Here is a 14,879-nt window from a genome sequence, read left to right on the forward strand (position 1 = left end):
GCGCCCAGAAGACGCGTAGTGCGAAACATGTCGGCGACCAGCCCTCTACTCATCTAACTATTGTCATATCTTATCTACAACAGGGCAATCAATGATTTCTGTCATTGTATTTCTTATTTATTTTTGTTTTCATGTATTTATATTAAATTTTGATACTTTTCTATATATGTTTCTATGTTACATTATTAGCTCACCTACTCTTTGACACGAAACACCACAAAAAGTCCTACACTACTGACATGGTTTCATTACCTACTCAGTGCGTTTTTCGCTTTATACTTCAATACTTTTAATAGACGTAACTTAATTTCTGAACTTATTTGTTTTGATTTCTTTTTAAGTATGGATTTTATGGGTTGTTACCGACATGTTGGGAACATTTTATGTCAATAGCACCTTTACATATATATTTACCCAAAAAACGGGGACGTGTTCAACACTCTTTTTACCCACTGTATACACACTATATTACCAAAAGGATTGAGACGCTTACCTTTACACGTCCCAATACTATTAGTAATATAGTGTGTGTGTGTGTGTGTGTGTGTGTGTGTATATATATATATATATATATATATATATATATAAAATCATCTAGTCCAGCCTTTTTCATCCAGAGTACCTACTAGGTACTTTAGGAGTGTTGGCAAAATGCATAACAATTGTCTTAATTTTCCCACAAATTATGTACAAGCCAGCGGGTGGATCAAACCCACTTTTTGTGATACAGAAGAGCCACTGGTTTGAAATGTGTAATATTACAACCTTGGGCACCATGCAGGCCAGCCAAATCCTAACAACTGTTTATGTCACTGATTGCTAAGCAGGTCATCAGGCACCTACATAGCATTCTTGTTTAAACCTCCCGCCATCTCTATCAGTACTGGAGTCACATTAGCTGGGTGGGGGAGAGAAATTGAGGAAGAAGCAATGTTAAAATAGTACCAGCGTGCAAAAGTGTATTTGCTTTAAAGGAATATATCACCTCCAATGCGGAGTGTCTTATATGTGTGGATGCTGCTGCAATATGTTAAACTATTAGTTTAGTTTTTTACATTTTAAAAGGGGGAGCCTTGAGATTTTGAACAATTTTGACTGGAAAATAGTTGAGAAACACCGATCTAGCAATTACAATTTGGCCCTTGTCAAAGTCATTCAAATTCTTTAACTTGGCCAATTTTTCTGCTTTGAACACGTCAACATCAGGGGCAACATGTTCACTTGCTGCCTAATATATATCCCACCCACTATCAGATACCATTGTCATGAGATAATCAATGTTATTTACATTACCTGTGGTCATAATGTTATGGGTGACTGGTGTGTGTGCGTGTGTGTGCGTGTGTCCACCTGTTCCCTCCCCAACAGAAGCCTCACATTTATGCTACTTCCTTTTTTAGTGTGTTGCCTGAAGTAGGTGAAGAAAGCCCTACGTCAATCAAAAAGTAAAGCAAACCTGGTACTCTGTTATATGATTAAACAAAAACGTATCTCAAAAGCACATTGTAACCAACCGAACTAAATGAGCTTGTTAATTTATTTATTTTCAGAATATGAAAACACTGAGAACCCAGAGCACAAACCATTAATAAATAAGAGAGGGTTAAAACAGGTCTTTAAACGGTAAAGAAAATAAGGACAATGTAAACATAGCAGAATATTGCCTACGTATAGATAGAGGCAGCCTTGATCATCAAGAATCCTCAAGCAACACAGCACAAAAGAAGGCAGGCCCCACAGAAACACAATTTATCACATGCTGAAAGCAATTAACTCTTGGTCAGGAAACATGATAGTGTAATGTTGGAGCCCATTTCTCTGGAGACCGGTGTGGAATGCAGATATACATAGCATGATGTTCTCTGTGGTGCGCAGCTTGTGCATGCTCAGCAATCATACCGTGTAAATAGGTAGCACGTGTGTGATTAATTAAGTAGAGACTCACTAAGCTGACTTTACCTCTGTTCATTGTAGAACACTAGGACAACTTCCATAGTAATCATATAGACATAGGTCACATCTCCTACAAGGCCATCCCATATGTGAAAAGATAGGCATCGCTGAAATACAATGGCACCCCTCATAAGAGGAGGAGCAGAGTAGCGCTAAATCTAACTATGCATTTGCACTTCTCTACAAAACTGTCAAGGTAGAGCTAACAGCAAAATACTAGAGGTATGTACTTACCAAAACCCTCTGGGTCCTCCTCCCACATTGCTCGCTCTTCCTCATGGAGGACAAAATAGTGGGTGACAAGCCTGCGGCATATCTCCGTTAGAGTGGGGTAAGTGAAGAATGACATCTTTATCTGGTGAGCATTGATTGTTTCTGGCTTGCTGTCTGGAACACATTTCAAGAAATACAAAAACATTATAAAACTACTGTTGGCAGCTCCACACTGTAGAACATTTCAACATTACTATATTTATAATAGGTATTTACAGTATATAATGCTTTACATATATATTGTGCATTCACATCAGTCCCTGCCCCAAGGAGCTTGCATTCTAAGGTCCCTAACTCACATTCATACAGGCACATACTAGGGGACAATTTAGACACAAGCCAATTAACCTACCACCATGTCTTTAGAGTGTGGGAGGAAACCGGAGTACCCAGAGCAAGCCCGCACAGGCATTGTCGCTATTGGGGTTCGAACCAACAACTCTAGTGCTGCTGGGCAGAGGTGCCACCTGTACAGCCTCCTGTACCAAGCAACCAGCCAGTGCAGCAAGTTAGTAGGAACCATGAACAGGCCAGACCAAAGGTTTAGATTAGGTTACTGCTAAAGCACCTTATTTATTCTCCAATAGGACTACTCCACCCCACCATCTTCAATGGCCATAAAAGAGTTTGAACGGTTACCAAGAACTCATTGTTTGTTGTTGCCAGTGGATTTTAAACATTTTTCCTCTCCTCAGAGGCAGAAGGCTGTCTTTCCTGATCACAGAACAAGGTGAAACATCAAAATAGACTGCAGGACCATAATATGTACAGTCTTAGGGAAAAGGGGATTAGAAGCAAAGATCAAGCACACAAAGACACAACAAAGGGTGATGTCTGGAACAGATTCCCAGCAGATGCATTTAAAGAAGGCTTTAAAGGGCAGAGGAAACATACTTAAACCACGATTGCATCACCCATCTGTGGTATTGCCGCAAACGTCAGAGCAAGAGCAATAATTATAGCGCCAAACCTCTTCTGTAACACTACACTGGTAACCTTGTAAAGGCATTTAAAGCGTCGCCTATGGAGGTTTTTAACCGTAGTTTAGGGCAATTCCATGAGCCTGCGCAGTTTTAAAGCATGACATGTTAGGTATCTATTTACTTGCCGTTACACCATCTTTTATATTTGACCAAAAATGTAGGTATTGTATTGCCTTTGTGTGCATTGAAATTTTGTTTTTTCAAAATAAATTTGTATTAGAAAAAAACGCTGCACAAATACTGTATGACATAAAACAAATTGCAAAACCCACCCACAATTTTATTCTCTAGGGCCTCTGCTAAACATATGATGGAGAACCTTTTTATCTTATTTTGCCATCTTCTATGTAAGTTTATTCATGACCACACATTACAAATTTATTGTACAATCTCTGTGCATTTTTTTGTTTGTTTTATTTACCAAGAACTATGATGGCTTGCTAGGCAATCCGTTTAATTTTATTTAATTTATATCCAATGCACACCAGAGCACATGAGCTAATTTGTGTTGCGTTGACAGGTGTATTTTTGCATCAGCGTGAATGGCAAAATACAGTCTGACAGACAAAATGCAGAATTTATTTAAAACACTTAAAAATGAAAAATATTAAAAATTGCGAAATATTGCAAAAAAAATATTGCTATACCAGGGTGGATATAAATCCATGATTTTTTTTAATCAAAACAATCTGATTTTTGATTATCAAAAAAATCTGATTTATTTTTTATTTAAATCATCAAATCATCTCAAACTGGTTTCTTGAACATGACAATGAGGTCACTGTACTCTAATGGCCTCTACAGTTACCAGATCTCAATCCAATAGACCCCCCCTGGAATGTGGTGGAATAGGAGACTTGCAGAATTATGGATCAAAATCTCTTAGGAATGTTTCCAACACCATGTTGAATCTATGCCACAAAGAATGAGGGCAGTTCTGAAGGAAAAAGAGGGTCAAACCCAGTACTAGCAAGGGGTACCCAATAAAGTGGCCGGTGAGTGTATATTTAGGCAATTGTTATATCAAGAAGTTTCTCCACAAAACACATTTACAAGTGTAAAAGGACAAACTGCATCAGATCACAGACAGAAAAAAACTGAGCAATAATCTCCAGGGCCAACAAAATCTTTTGATAATTCACAGCCCCCCCTCCCCCTTATTATTGAACCCTCTCTTGTTTTTTAATCTAATACCAAACAAGAAAAAGAGACATATTTATACAGCAGTGAAAGTGACATTAATTGCAGGTCTATCTTCCTAATGCATGTTGTTTAAATTACAGGGACTGATTCACCTACAGCAACTGTTTGGTAAACTTCACATTCACTGCTTTTTAAATATATATGCGCCTCTACATAAAAAATAAAATGGTACCTTCGTAGTTTTTTGATGGTTTAAAGGAATTATTCTTCACAATCATCTTAATGAGTCTCATGCAATGAACTATGAAACGTTCAAACACAACTCCGTCTCCAGCCTCTGTGAAGACATAGCTTACAGCAAACTCCAACGCTTTCTGAATTAACGGAATGAAAGAGAATGGATGCTGGTCCAGGAAATCTAAGAGCTGCAGAAAAGTAAAAAAAAAGTTCATAGTTTTTATACTATTAAAAATGCACTTTTTTATGGTCATACAAAGAAAATAAGTCTTACCATCTTTAAAGGGGTTGTAAAGGTACAATTTTTTTTTCCTAAATAGCTTCCTTTACCTCAGTACAGTCCTCCTTCACTTACCTCATCCTTCCATTTTGCTTTTAAATGTTCTTATTTCTTCTGAGAAATCCTCACTTCCTGTTCTTCTGTCTGTAACTCCACACAGTAATGTGAGGCTTTCTCCCTGGTGTGGAGTGTCGTGCTCCCCTCCTCCCTTGGACTACAGTAGAGTCAGGATGCTCTCTACGTTGCAGATAGAAAAAGGAGCTGTGTGTTAGTGGGCGTCCTGACTCTCCTGTAGTCCAAGGGAGGGGGCAAGCACGACACTCCACAGCAGGGAGAAAGCCTTGCATTACTGTGTGGAGTTACAGACAGAAGAACAGGAAGTGAGGATTTCTCAGAAGAAATAAGGACATTTAAAAGCTAATCGTGAGGATGAGGTAAGTGAAGGAGGACTGCACTAGGGTAAAGGAAGCTATTTAGGAAAAAAAATGTACCTTTACAACCCCTTTAAAGTGTATCTAAACAGCATTTAAATTTTTGGAAAGGGTAGTAAGAACACCCAACAGGTTTTTATCTCTGGATCTTGGCAATAAATAGCTCCACAGGCAAACCAATTGCCAATTACAAAAAAGTCCCCAAGGCAGGAAAAATTCTAAAAGATCGGGGGAAACAACACTGACTCCTGACTATTATATTGAAGTAAACAATGTATAAAGAGATTTAGGTGTTAATGCCTGAAAAACTAGATAACACATGTATGGCAGTCCAGGGGTTGGAAAACTAGACCTCGATAATGAGAAAGTCAACCAGGCAATGTAGCAATATTTCCCTTAGATGACAACATTTTTCTTCTTTGCATCTCATATAACAAATCAAATCAAGATAAATCAGCAGCATGTTATATACATCAATATATGCACTAATAAAAGAAATTCATACAGGCACACTCCAAGATATTCAGAGTCACAAATGAACATGCCAAGTTTTTTTTTTATCACGGTCTGTGTCCCTGTAGGGGAGATAAACTCCATCAATATGCCCAGGACTGAAAGTGAGGGAAAATCCAAACATTTGAATCACCACCATTAAAAACCATAGAAATCATACGTTATTCGTATCTTTATGGCGCTCGGCCGATCATTTGCATGGCTCACGCCCACTTCCACTTACGACGACTTACGCCTAGGAAACCCAGCGCAGATTTGGCAGCACTGGCTTTGTGAATCCAGTGCTTGCCCCTCTGTGCTACGTCGGCGTAGCGTATATGAGATACGCTACGGCGGCATAAATATGCGCCGATGTATGTGAATTCGGGCCTTTATCATCATACTACGCCGCCAATGCCCAGATGGTACTCATCTATTTATTGATTTTGTGTGTAAGGGGCCATTCAACCATTCAAAATTAATGACACTGTGGTTTATGGCGCAATGCAGTAAAACTCAAGTTTTATTGTGCCTTAGTGCAACACAGGTTTGGTTTTTCCTTAAAAAACAAACAAAAACTAACATAGGTAAAAAGGGGGTTATTTTGCCGAAGCCCCTGAACTCAACTCAATAAAAGCCTATGTGTCTATGCAAACATAGGCTTTTACCACAGATTAAGAGCACCAGAGTTTAGAGGCAGTCACAGCTTCCCTTCTGAACACAGAAGAATCCTTGTAATTATTTCCTATATCTTTAAAACACTTGTATAACCTGCACAATCACGCACACATACAGTATCTCATAAAAGTGAGTACACCCCTCACATGTTTGAAAATATTTTATTATATCTTTTCATGTGACAACACTGAAGAAATTACACTTTGCTACAATGTAATGTAGTGAGTGTACAGCTTGTATAACAGTGTAAATCTGCTGTCCCCTCAAAATAACTCAACACACAGCCATTAAAGTGGTTGTAAAGGTTTGCGGATTATTTTTATTTTTAAACAACAAACATGTCAAACTTACCTCCACTGTGCAGATCATTTTCCACAGAGTGGCCCCGAACACCATTTTCTGGGGTTCCACAGCGGCTCTCTGAGCTCCTGCCCGCCTCAGATAACCCCCTCTGGGAAGTGCTCTCCCAAGGGGGTTACCTTGCTGGCGCGTTCCTGAGTCCTGTATTTAGCGTCCATAGCCACCGAGTATGGGACTCGGCCCCCGCCCCCCCTTCATTGGATTTGATTGACAGCAGCACGAGCCAATGGCTGCTGTGCCACCTGCCAGAGCCAACCAGTGCCATCTGCCAGTGCCAATCAGTACCAACCAGTGCCACCTGCAGGTTTTAATCAGTGTCACCTGCCAATCAGTGCCATCCAGTGCCACCTGCCAGTAAGTGCCAACCAGTGCCATCTGCCAGTGCCAACTAGTGCCATCTGCCAATCAGTGCCATCCAATGCCACCTGTCAGTGCCAATTAGTGCCATCTGTCAGTGCAAATCAGTACGAACCAGTGCCACCTGACCGTGCAAACACCAATGAACGACTAAGTGTACCAACTGTTATATGTAGCCACTGTGAATTAATACAATTTCTGACATTTGTATTTCTATTATTGACATGGTTACCTCTTATATCCCTGATGAAGGAGCCACATTGTCTCTGAAACTAGTCAGGTGGAGGACACCAGATTGAATATTAAAAATTACCTTTCTTTTTCAACCTGCAGCCGCTGTAATTTTCTGGAAATGTAATGCAATATGGCTACATGGAGGTGTTCTGTACACAGAATGGCCCAGATTCACATACATTGGCGCATATTTATGCCGGCGTAGCGTATCCAATATACGCTACGCCGACGTAGCGCAGAGAGGCAAGCACCGAATTCACAAAGCACTTGCCTCCCAAACTGCGCTGGGTTCCCTCGGCGTAAGGCGTCGTATGTGGAAGTGGGCGCGAGCCATGCTAATGAGGCATGACCCCATGCAAATGATGGGCCGAGTACCATCCAAGTACTTAAAACTAACGGCGCATGCGCCGTCCCGTGGACGTATCCCAGTGTGCATGCTCACAATCACGTCGGAACTACTCCCTAAGATATGACAGATCACTGCCTACGACGTTAACGTAACCTTCGCCCAGCCCTATTCACGTACTACGTAAACAACGTAAAATATGACAGCTGTGTTCCCTGGTCCATACCTTTGCATGGGTTGCGCCTCATATATGGGGAATAACTTTACGCCCGACTTACGCAAACCGCGTATATTATGCGCCGGGCGCAAGTACGTTCGTGAATCTGATATAAATATGTACTACAGCGCTACTACTAATAAATAATTATAATACACAATTAATAAACAAATGATAAAAGCTGCAGCAAAAAAGGGTGAACCAAACCACGAGTGACAATAAATAAATAAATAAATGTTGCGCTAAAATCAACTAATTATGTGATGCATTGCATCAGTGTTATGTGGGGATAGAAATCCTTATGGTGAATCAAAGGGTTAACAGTTCATGTTAATGATCGCCAGTCCTACACTGCTGTCAAGGATCCAAACAGCGATACTCTCCACCACCACACAATTACTGTGTCTTGGGTGATTGTGCCGATATCACTCAATGTGCTGATATAAAGCTGTCAGAGATCAGACCAGTGCGACCACTCCACCAACATCCAGATGTTCACAAGGCATATGAAATAACTTTTTAGAGAGAGAGAGGAGAAACGACATAGCATAATACTGCATATGCAAAGGAAACCAGGCAATTTGCAGTGATATCACTCACGAATCCTCGGTTTTAAAACAGCGTGTATGCAGCTCAGTTCCTTGGATTCCTCATTCGGCACATCCGTGCGTCCCGTCACTCAAGCATCTTTCCCCACGCGTTGCGTCACTAGTCACGTGACTTAACCATGGGTCTGGCGATCATTAGCATGAACTGTTAACCCTTTGATTCACCATAAGGATGTCTATCCCCACATAACACTGATGCAATTCATCACATAATCAGTTGATTTTAGCACAACATTTATTTATTTATTGTACGTTCGTGAATCTGTGTATCTCCCTCATTTGCATATGTGCATAGAAAATCAATGGGAGCGGGAAATGCGCCCAGCGTAAATATGCGCCCACGATACGACAGCGTAGGCAAGTTACGTCAGTCGTAGGAAGCCTATTTTTAGGCGTATCTTAGTATGTGGGTCGGCGCATAGATACGTCGGCGCACATTTGTACTTACGTCGGCGTATCTTGAGATACGGCGTAAGTGCTTTGTGAATCCGGGCCAATGTGTACAGATTGCCCCCCAGATATGTAAATTCCTACTTATGTGAATTTGCCAGAATCGTGCACAAAGACACAAGTCAGATATTAGGCATCCGCTGGAAACACAAATTTCATTTATGGTAAGATACTTTCAATAGGAAATCCCGTCTAAAAATAATTATGAAACCACTGGTCTGGTCGCGTTAAGCACTTCAGCATTTGCTAATTTCAATGGCTAGAATAAATAAAAATTCTGGCCAATGAAAAAAACTCCCATACATCAATTGCTGCTGAATTCTGCTAAAGTAGTCTCAACTGGTTTGAAAATACAGCTTAGGTGAGTTTTTAACGCCGATTGTCTCCTGTAAGGAGAAACAGTGTTTACAAGAAACCAGTGTGCATGAAGCGTTAATGGCTTACTCTTCGCTTTGACACGTTTTTGTGTTTTGTCTGGAGCACTTCTCCTTTAAATGGAAACCGATATTAGTGGATGGTTGATGATCTGTCTTAAAAAAGGCCTGGCTGCCATTCAGATCCAATACCCTCAATACCTTGAGATACTTCACTGGAACTAGCAGGTAAATAAACAAATACCGAATAGCTGCGTTTTTAAGACTTTTTCAAAAAAAAAAAAAAAAAAACGCCTGGAGCCAAAAACAGCATCTGTAACAATATCCAGTGTGCATGAGGCTAAAGTATTAAAAACAGCGGCAGCCAGGTAGTATTTTCTGTCAGTAGGTCAGTAATGTCAGCTCCCATGTTTTTAACTTTACAGCTTCACTTTAAGTGTGTCTGAAATAGGCAACTAGTCTGCTATACAGCCAAACACCGAAGCGGGAAGTTTATCTTGAACAGTGAAGAATAGATGGAAAGCTGAAGTATGAATGATGTGCCCACAGAAGAAAAAAGGAAAGAGCTCATGGTAATTGTTCCTCTTCAACTCCATATCTCAGCCTATTATATCTGCAATGTAATGGAGATAAAGCACAGACCATTAACACTGCAACATCAAAGAAGGTATTTCTAGCATCAGCTGCACCTCCCCCATCCTCTCCAAGCCACAGGCCATTTTTATTGCCGATTGAACTTTAGAAAATAAAAAATCTAATAGAAAGCACAGGTGCCCGCTGTAAAGCTTATCACTGGCACTTCAGCTGAAATAGACAGAGATGGGAGAAGGGAATCAGCATAATGATATGGAACAATAAGCTAAACAGACGCTGATCAATCAGAACGCAGCTGGAGATCACATGAGATCATTGACATGAAATCAACAACTTCTTCAACCATAAAATGCTGACGTTATCTTACCACTTTGGTAAATAGAATGATAATCTTCTCAATCCTTTCCCTGCAAACATGTTCAGCTCCAATACCTCTGCCTGGAAAACAAATCAAATCATCAGGCAACACAGTGTAATTAGGGTCATTGTTAAAGATTCAAGTTGGAGGACAACTATCATGTATTTATTGTGATTTTTAAATCATATGTGCAGGAAAAAAACATGTCTAGTAAACCATATGGTAATATGTTTTTCTTTTTCCTAAAGTACTTTACAGCAAAGGTTCTCACTTTATAGCAATTCTTTGTGTCAGTTTGACCGGTAATACTTTTAATGCTTTGAATTAAACCTAAACCAAAAGAGTAAAATCAGATATTGGCTTTAACAAGGTAATGATAGCCAAACAAAAGAATTTTGACTTGCCTATAAATTTCACATGTTAGAGTACAGTACAAGACACAGGCAAATTATTCATACACCATGGGTTATAGGCTCATACCACACAGGTGATTGGATGCTAACAAACTTTTGAGGATATCCAAAAACTTTTAAGACCCCCCCCCCCCCCAGGGAACCTTCGCTAAAACCCTTTCAGTTTTGTAGAAAGCAATGCAGAGTAACAAGAAGAAATTAAAAGGGGTGGCCTGTGTCCTGAACTGTACTCTAAGATGGAAGTAAGTCAGAATTCCCCTGATCTTAACCGTACAATATAGGACCCATGCAACTTATTCATACAACATTGGACATCCCCAAGCAATGAATACAAGAGTGAGCAACAACTAGGAAAATGGAACTGTGCCAACAGGCCATAACGCAACAGAGGCAACGCTGCTGCCACTCTAATGCCACATACACACGGTCGTTTTTTGTCTTGTAAAAAAAACGTCATTTTTTCTCATGAAAAAAAAACAAAGTTTTTCACACTTCATTTTAAAAAATGACGTTGCCTACACACCATAGTTTTTTCAAAATGCTCTAGCAAAGCGCGGTTACGTTCAGCACGTACGGCGGCACTCTGTTCCATTCAAGCTCGCGTCATAACTTGCTTCTGAGCATGCGCGGGTTTAAAAACGTTGTTTTAAACATCATTTTAGCCTACACACGATCATTTTTTTTTTCTGAAGACATAAAACGACGTTTTCCCCACACACGGTCATTTTAAATGACGTTTTAAAAAATGACCAGGTGGCAGCCTTACAGAGTAGGACAACAGAGGCTTGGTGCCTGAAGGCCCAAGACACTCCAACAGATCTAGTAAACTGAGTACAGCAAAGGAGACGGTTTTTTAGACTAGGTCTGTTTAATAGAATATCTAATCCACCATGCAATGGTGGATTTTGAAAATGTCCCTTCCAAGGTACAGAGCAAAGAACAAACAGGGAATCTGTTTGTCTAATGGAAGCAGTAGCTTATAGGAAAACTCTGACAGCTCTGAATATGATTAAGCAACATAGAGTGACTTCCTCTGGATGCTTAGATTCATAGCACAAAAGTGGCAGAGCAATGTCCTCATTAAGATGAATTGCTGCAATCACTTTTAGAAGAAAGGATGATCTAGTGCAGGCGTCACAAAATAGCGGACCGAGTGACAGTCCAGTCCGGACCCAGCAGCTTGAGCAGACTCCTCTCTACCCGCCACTGTTAAGGATCACTGCCCTGTAGAGGACGGGAGGAATGGCAGGGTGGACCTGGACCCCCCCCCCCGTTGAAATCACAGCAGAATGGGCGAGAGGAATGTAAAGTCTACAGGGGGGAGCAGGAGCTGCCCAACCCCTCCCCCTAATGCACACACCTGCAGCTGAACTCATAGCAAGGAGGATCTGGATCCCCACCCATGCACACACCTGTCCACCGCCACCGTTGAAGTCAAAGCAAGAGGGCAGGAGGAATGGAGTCTACAGGGGGAGCGATAGCTTGAAACCCCCCCCCCTTGCACTCGACCGCTGCTAAACACACAGCCAGGAGGAGGGTGAGAGGCACCCTGGCGGTGATGGCAGGGAAGCAAATGCAGAAAATGAGTCCACTCCGCCCTCCACAACATCGAGTTAAGGTAGGGGGAAGCTTTTGGGGGGGCTGTGAAGTGAGAGGGGGGAGCTGCGAGCTGTGATATGAGGGGCTGTGAGAGAGGAAAGCTGCAATACTGGGGCGGCTGTGATGTGAGAGGGAGAAGCTGTAAAATGGGGGCTGTGATATGGGCGGTCTGTGATGTGAGAGGGTGGCTGTGATAGGAAGGGTTTGTGATGCAAGGAGGAGGGCTGTGATGTCAGAAGGGGGTAAGCCGTGATGTGGGGAGTTGTGATTGCAAGGGGAGCTATGAAGTGGGGGGCTTTGATGTACGAAAGGGGAGATGTGATGTGGGGGCTTTGATGTAAGAAAAGGGAGTTGTGATGTAGGGGCTGTGATGTGAGAAGGGGGAGCCATTATATTTGGGGGGCTGTTATGCGAGAGGGGGAGCTGTGATATGGGTGGGCTGTGATGTGATATGGGTGGGCTGTGATGTCATATGAGGGAGCTGTGATGTGAGAAGGAAGAGCTATGATATGGGAGAGCTGTGATATGGGCGGGTTGTGGTGTCATATGAGGGAGCTGTGATGTGAGAAGGGAGAGCTATGATATGGGAGAGCTGTGATATGGGCGGGTTGTGATGCGATATGGGGGAGCTGTAATGTGTTATAAGGGGGGGATTGTGATATTTGGGGCTGTGATGTGAGAGGATCTATGATATGAGGGCTGTGATGTGGGAGGGGACTGTTATACAAAGGGTTTGGGATGTGAGGAGGAGGGCTGTGATGTCAGGAGGGGGTGAGCTGTGATGTGGGGGGGGGGGGGTTGTGATTGCAAGGAAGACTGTGATGTGAGGGAGGGGTCTGTGATTGAAAGGGGGGCTGTGATGCAAGTGGATTTGTATCGTTGGGGAGCTCTGATGTGAAAGGGGGTAGTGATGTGAAAAGGTGGACTGAGGACACTAATCTAAAAGGGAAAATTAGATTTGGACCTCTAATGAAAGAAAAAGTTACCAACCGGATCTACGTGAATTTTAATTCAGTACTACCCCTGATCTAGGGCATAATATAACCTTGTTGTTTTAAAGTATAAGAGGGGGCTCCTTACAGGAAAGGGCCGCAGTTCAGAGACACATCTGACAGATGTAAAATTTAAATGAAAATTAAAATAATGTGTAGCACATATCAACTATACCTCGACTACCTCCTTAATCAGTGCTGTATACCATTTCAGCCAATTAGGGCGTTATTTACTAAAGGCAAATCCACTTTGCACTACAAGTGCAAAGTGCACTTGAAATTGCAATGAAAGTGCACTTGGAAATGCAGTCGCGTAAATCTGAGGGGTAGATCTGAAATGAGGGGAATCTCTGCTGATTTTATTATCCAATCATGTGAAAGCTAAAATGCTGTTTTTTATTTTCCTTGCATGTCCCCCTCGGATCTACAGCAACTGCACTTCCAAGTGCACTTTGCACTTTTAGTGCAAAGTGGATTTGCCTTTAGAAAATAACCCCCTTAGTGTTACATAAAGCTCACTAGAGATGCTATACCTCTTCCTTCTTATTTATAGGAGGCCAATATCAGCCTCACCAGCACTCCAGAATTAACATCTGACAGATGTGATGGCCCCTAGAAAGGCTACTTTGCTGCAAAGACTCTGCAAGGGGATGGGCCTCAAGGGATACAAAGGAAGGTCTTAGGGAATAACAGGGTGCTGCAAAGGGGACCTGCTACGAAAAACACCTAGAACAAAGGTTTGTATCCATTTGGGATATCCCCTTGCAGAGTCTTTGCAGCAAAGTAGCCTTTCTAGGGGCCATCACATCTGTCAGAAACTGGAAACTGATGGATAAGACTCAAACCTGACCTTTCAGGGTGCTGTCTAGTCAAAACCTGTTTGCATGCAAATCAGAATGCGAGACACAGAATGCAAGTAATCTCTGGTACTGAATTGGCAGCGCTCACGCAAGGAGAAGTAAGATTTTAGGTAAGATAATACATTTTCCTGGAAGTACCATTTCCTGCATTTGGCAAGGTAGGAATCGGACTCAGAAACTGCTCTATCCTTTAAAGTGGAACTCCAGGCTAGATCTATCGAAACTTAAAATGGCTCCGACTCCCCTCTTAACTACCCTGTAGAAGAAAGATGCTTATACTTACCTATTTGCAGGGTACTCCGGTCATGTGATCAACTCCCATCAGGCAGCTTAATAGAAGTGGAGGGTCATTCAACTGAATATGCCCCACCCAGGCATTACATCTGTTTTTGTTGAGCATAACCCTCCCCAGAACTACTGGGAAGATCACTTGACAGGACCAAAGCAGCCTGAGACTAGGTAGGTCTAAACATCCTCCTTTTGCAGGCTATTTAGAACAAGGAATTAGGAGGGGTCATGAGCCATTTTTTGTATCTTAGTTAGATCTATTCTGGAATTCCACTTTAATACTTGGGTTGCCATCTTCTTCTCTTGCTCTATTTTAAGCCTGAACAGAGACGAGTAGAAAACTAGAGCATCCAAAGCAG

General features: G+C 41.7%; 1 protein-coding gene across 2 annotated transcripts in view; it reads right to left on the minus strand.

The window, feature by feature from the left end:
- The window catches only part of IPO11 (importin 11), a 652,108-nt gene that overhangs the window by 489,111 nt on the left and 148,118 nt on the right, over positions 1–14,879 (minus strand). For both annotated transcript variants that reach the window (XM_040340423.1, XM_040340415.1), the window contains 3 exons: positions 10,378–10,448; positions 4,585–4,777; positions 2,188–2,340 (listed from right to left, as the gene is read on the minus strand). In XM_040340423.1, the coding sequence (XP_040196357.1) occupies positions 2,188–2,340; positions 4,585–4,777; positions 10,378–10,448 (417 nt within the window). The remainder of the gene's footprint in view (positions 1–2,187; positions 2,341–4,584; positions 4,778–10,377; positions 10,449–14,879) is intronic.

This window comes from Rana temporaria, chromosome 1, assembly GCF_905171775.1.
Source record: "Rana temporaria chromosome 1, aRanTem1.1, whole genome shotgun sequence".
Taxonomy (NCBI): Eukaryota; Metazoa; Chordata; class Amphibia; order Anura; family Ranidae; genus Rana; species Rana temporaria.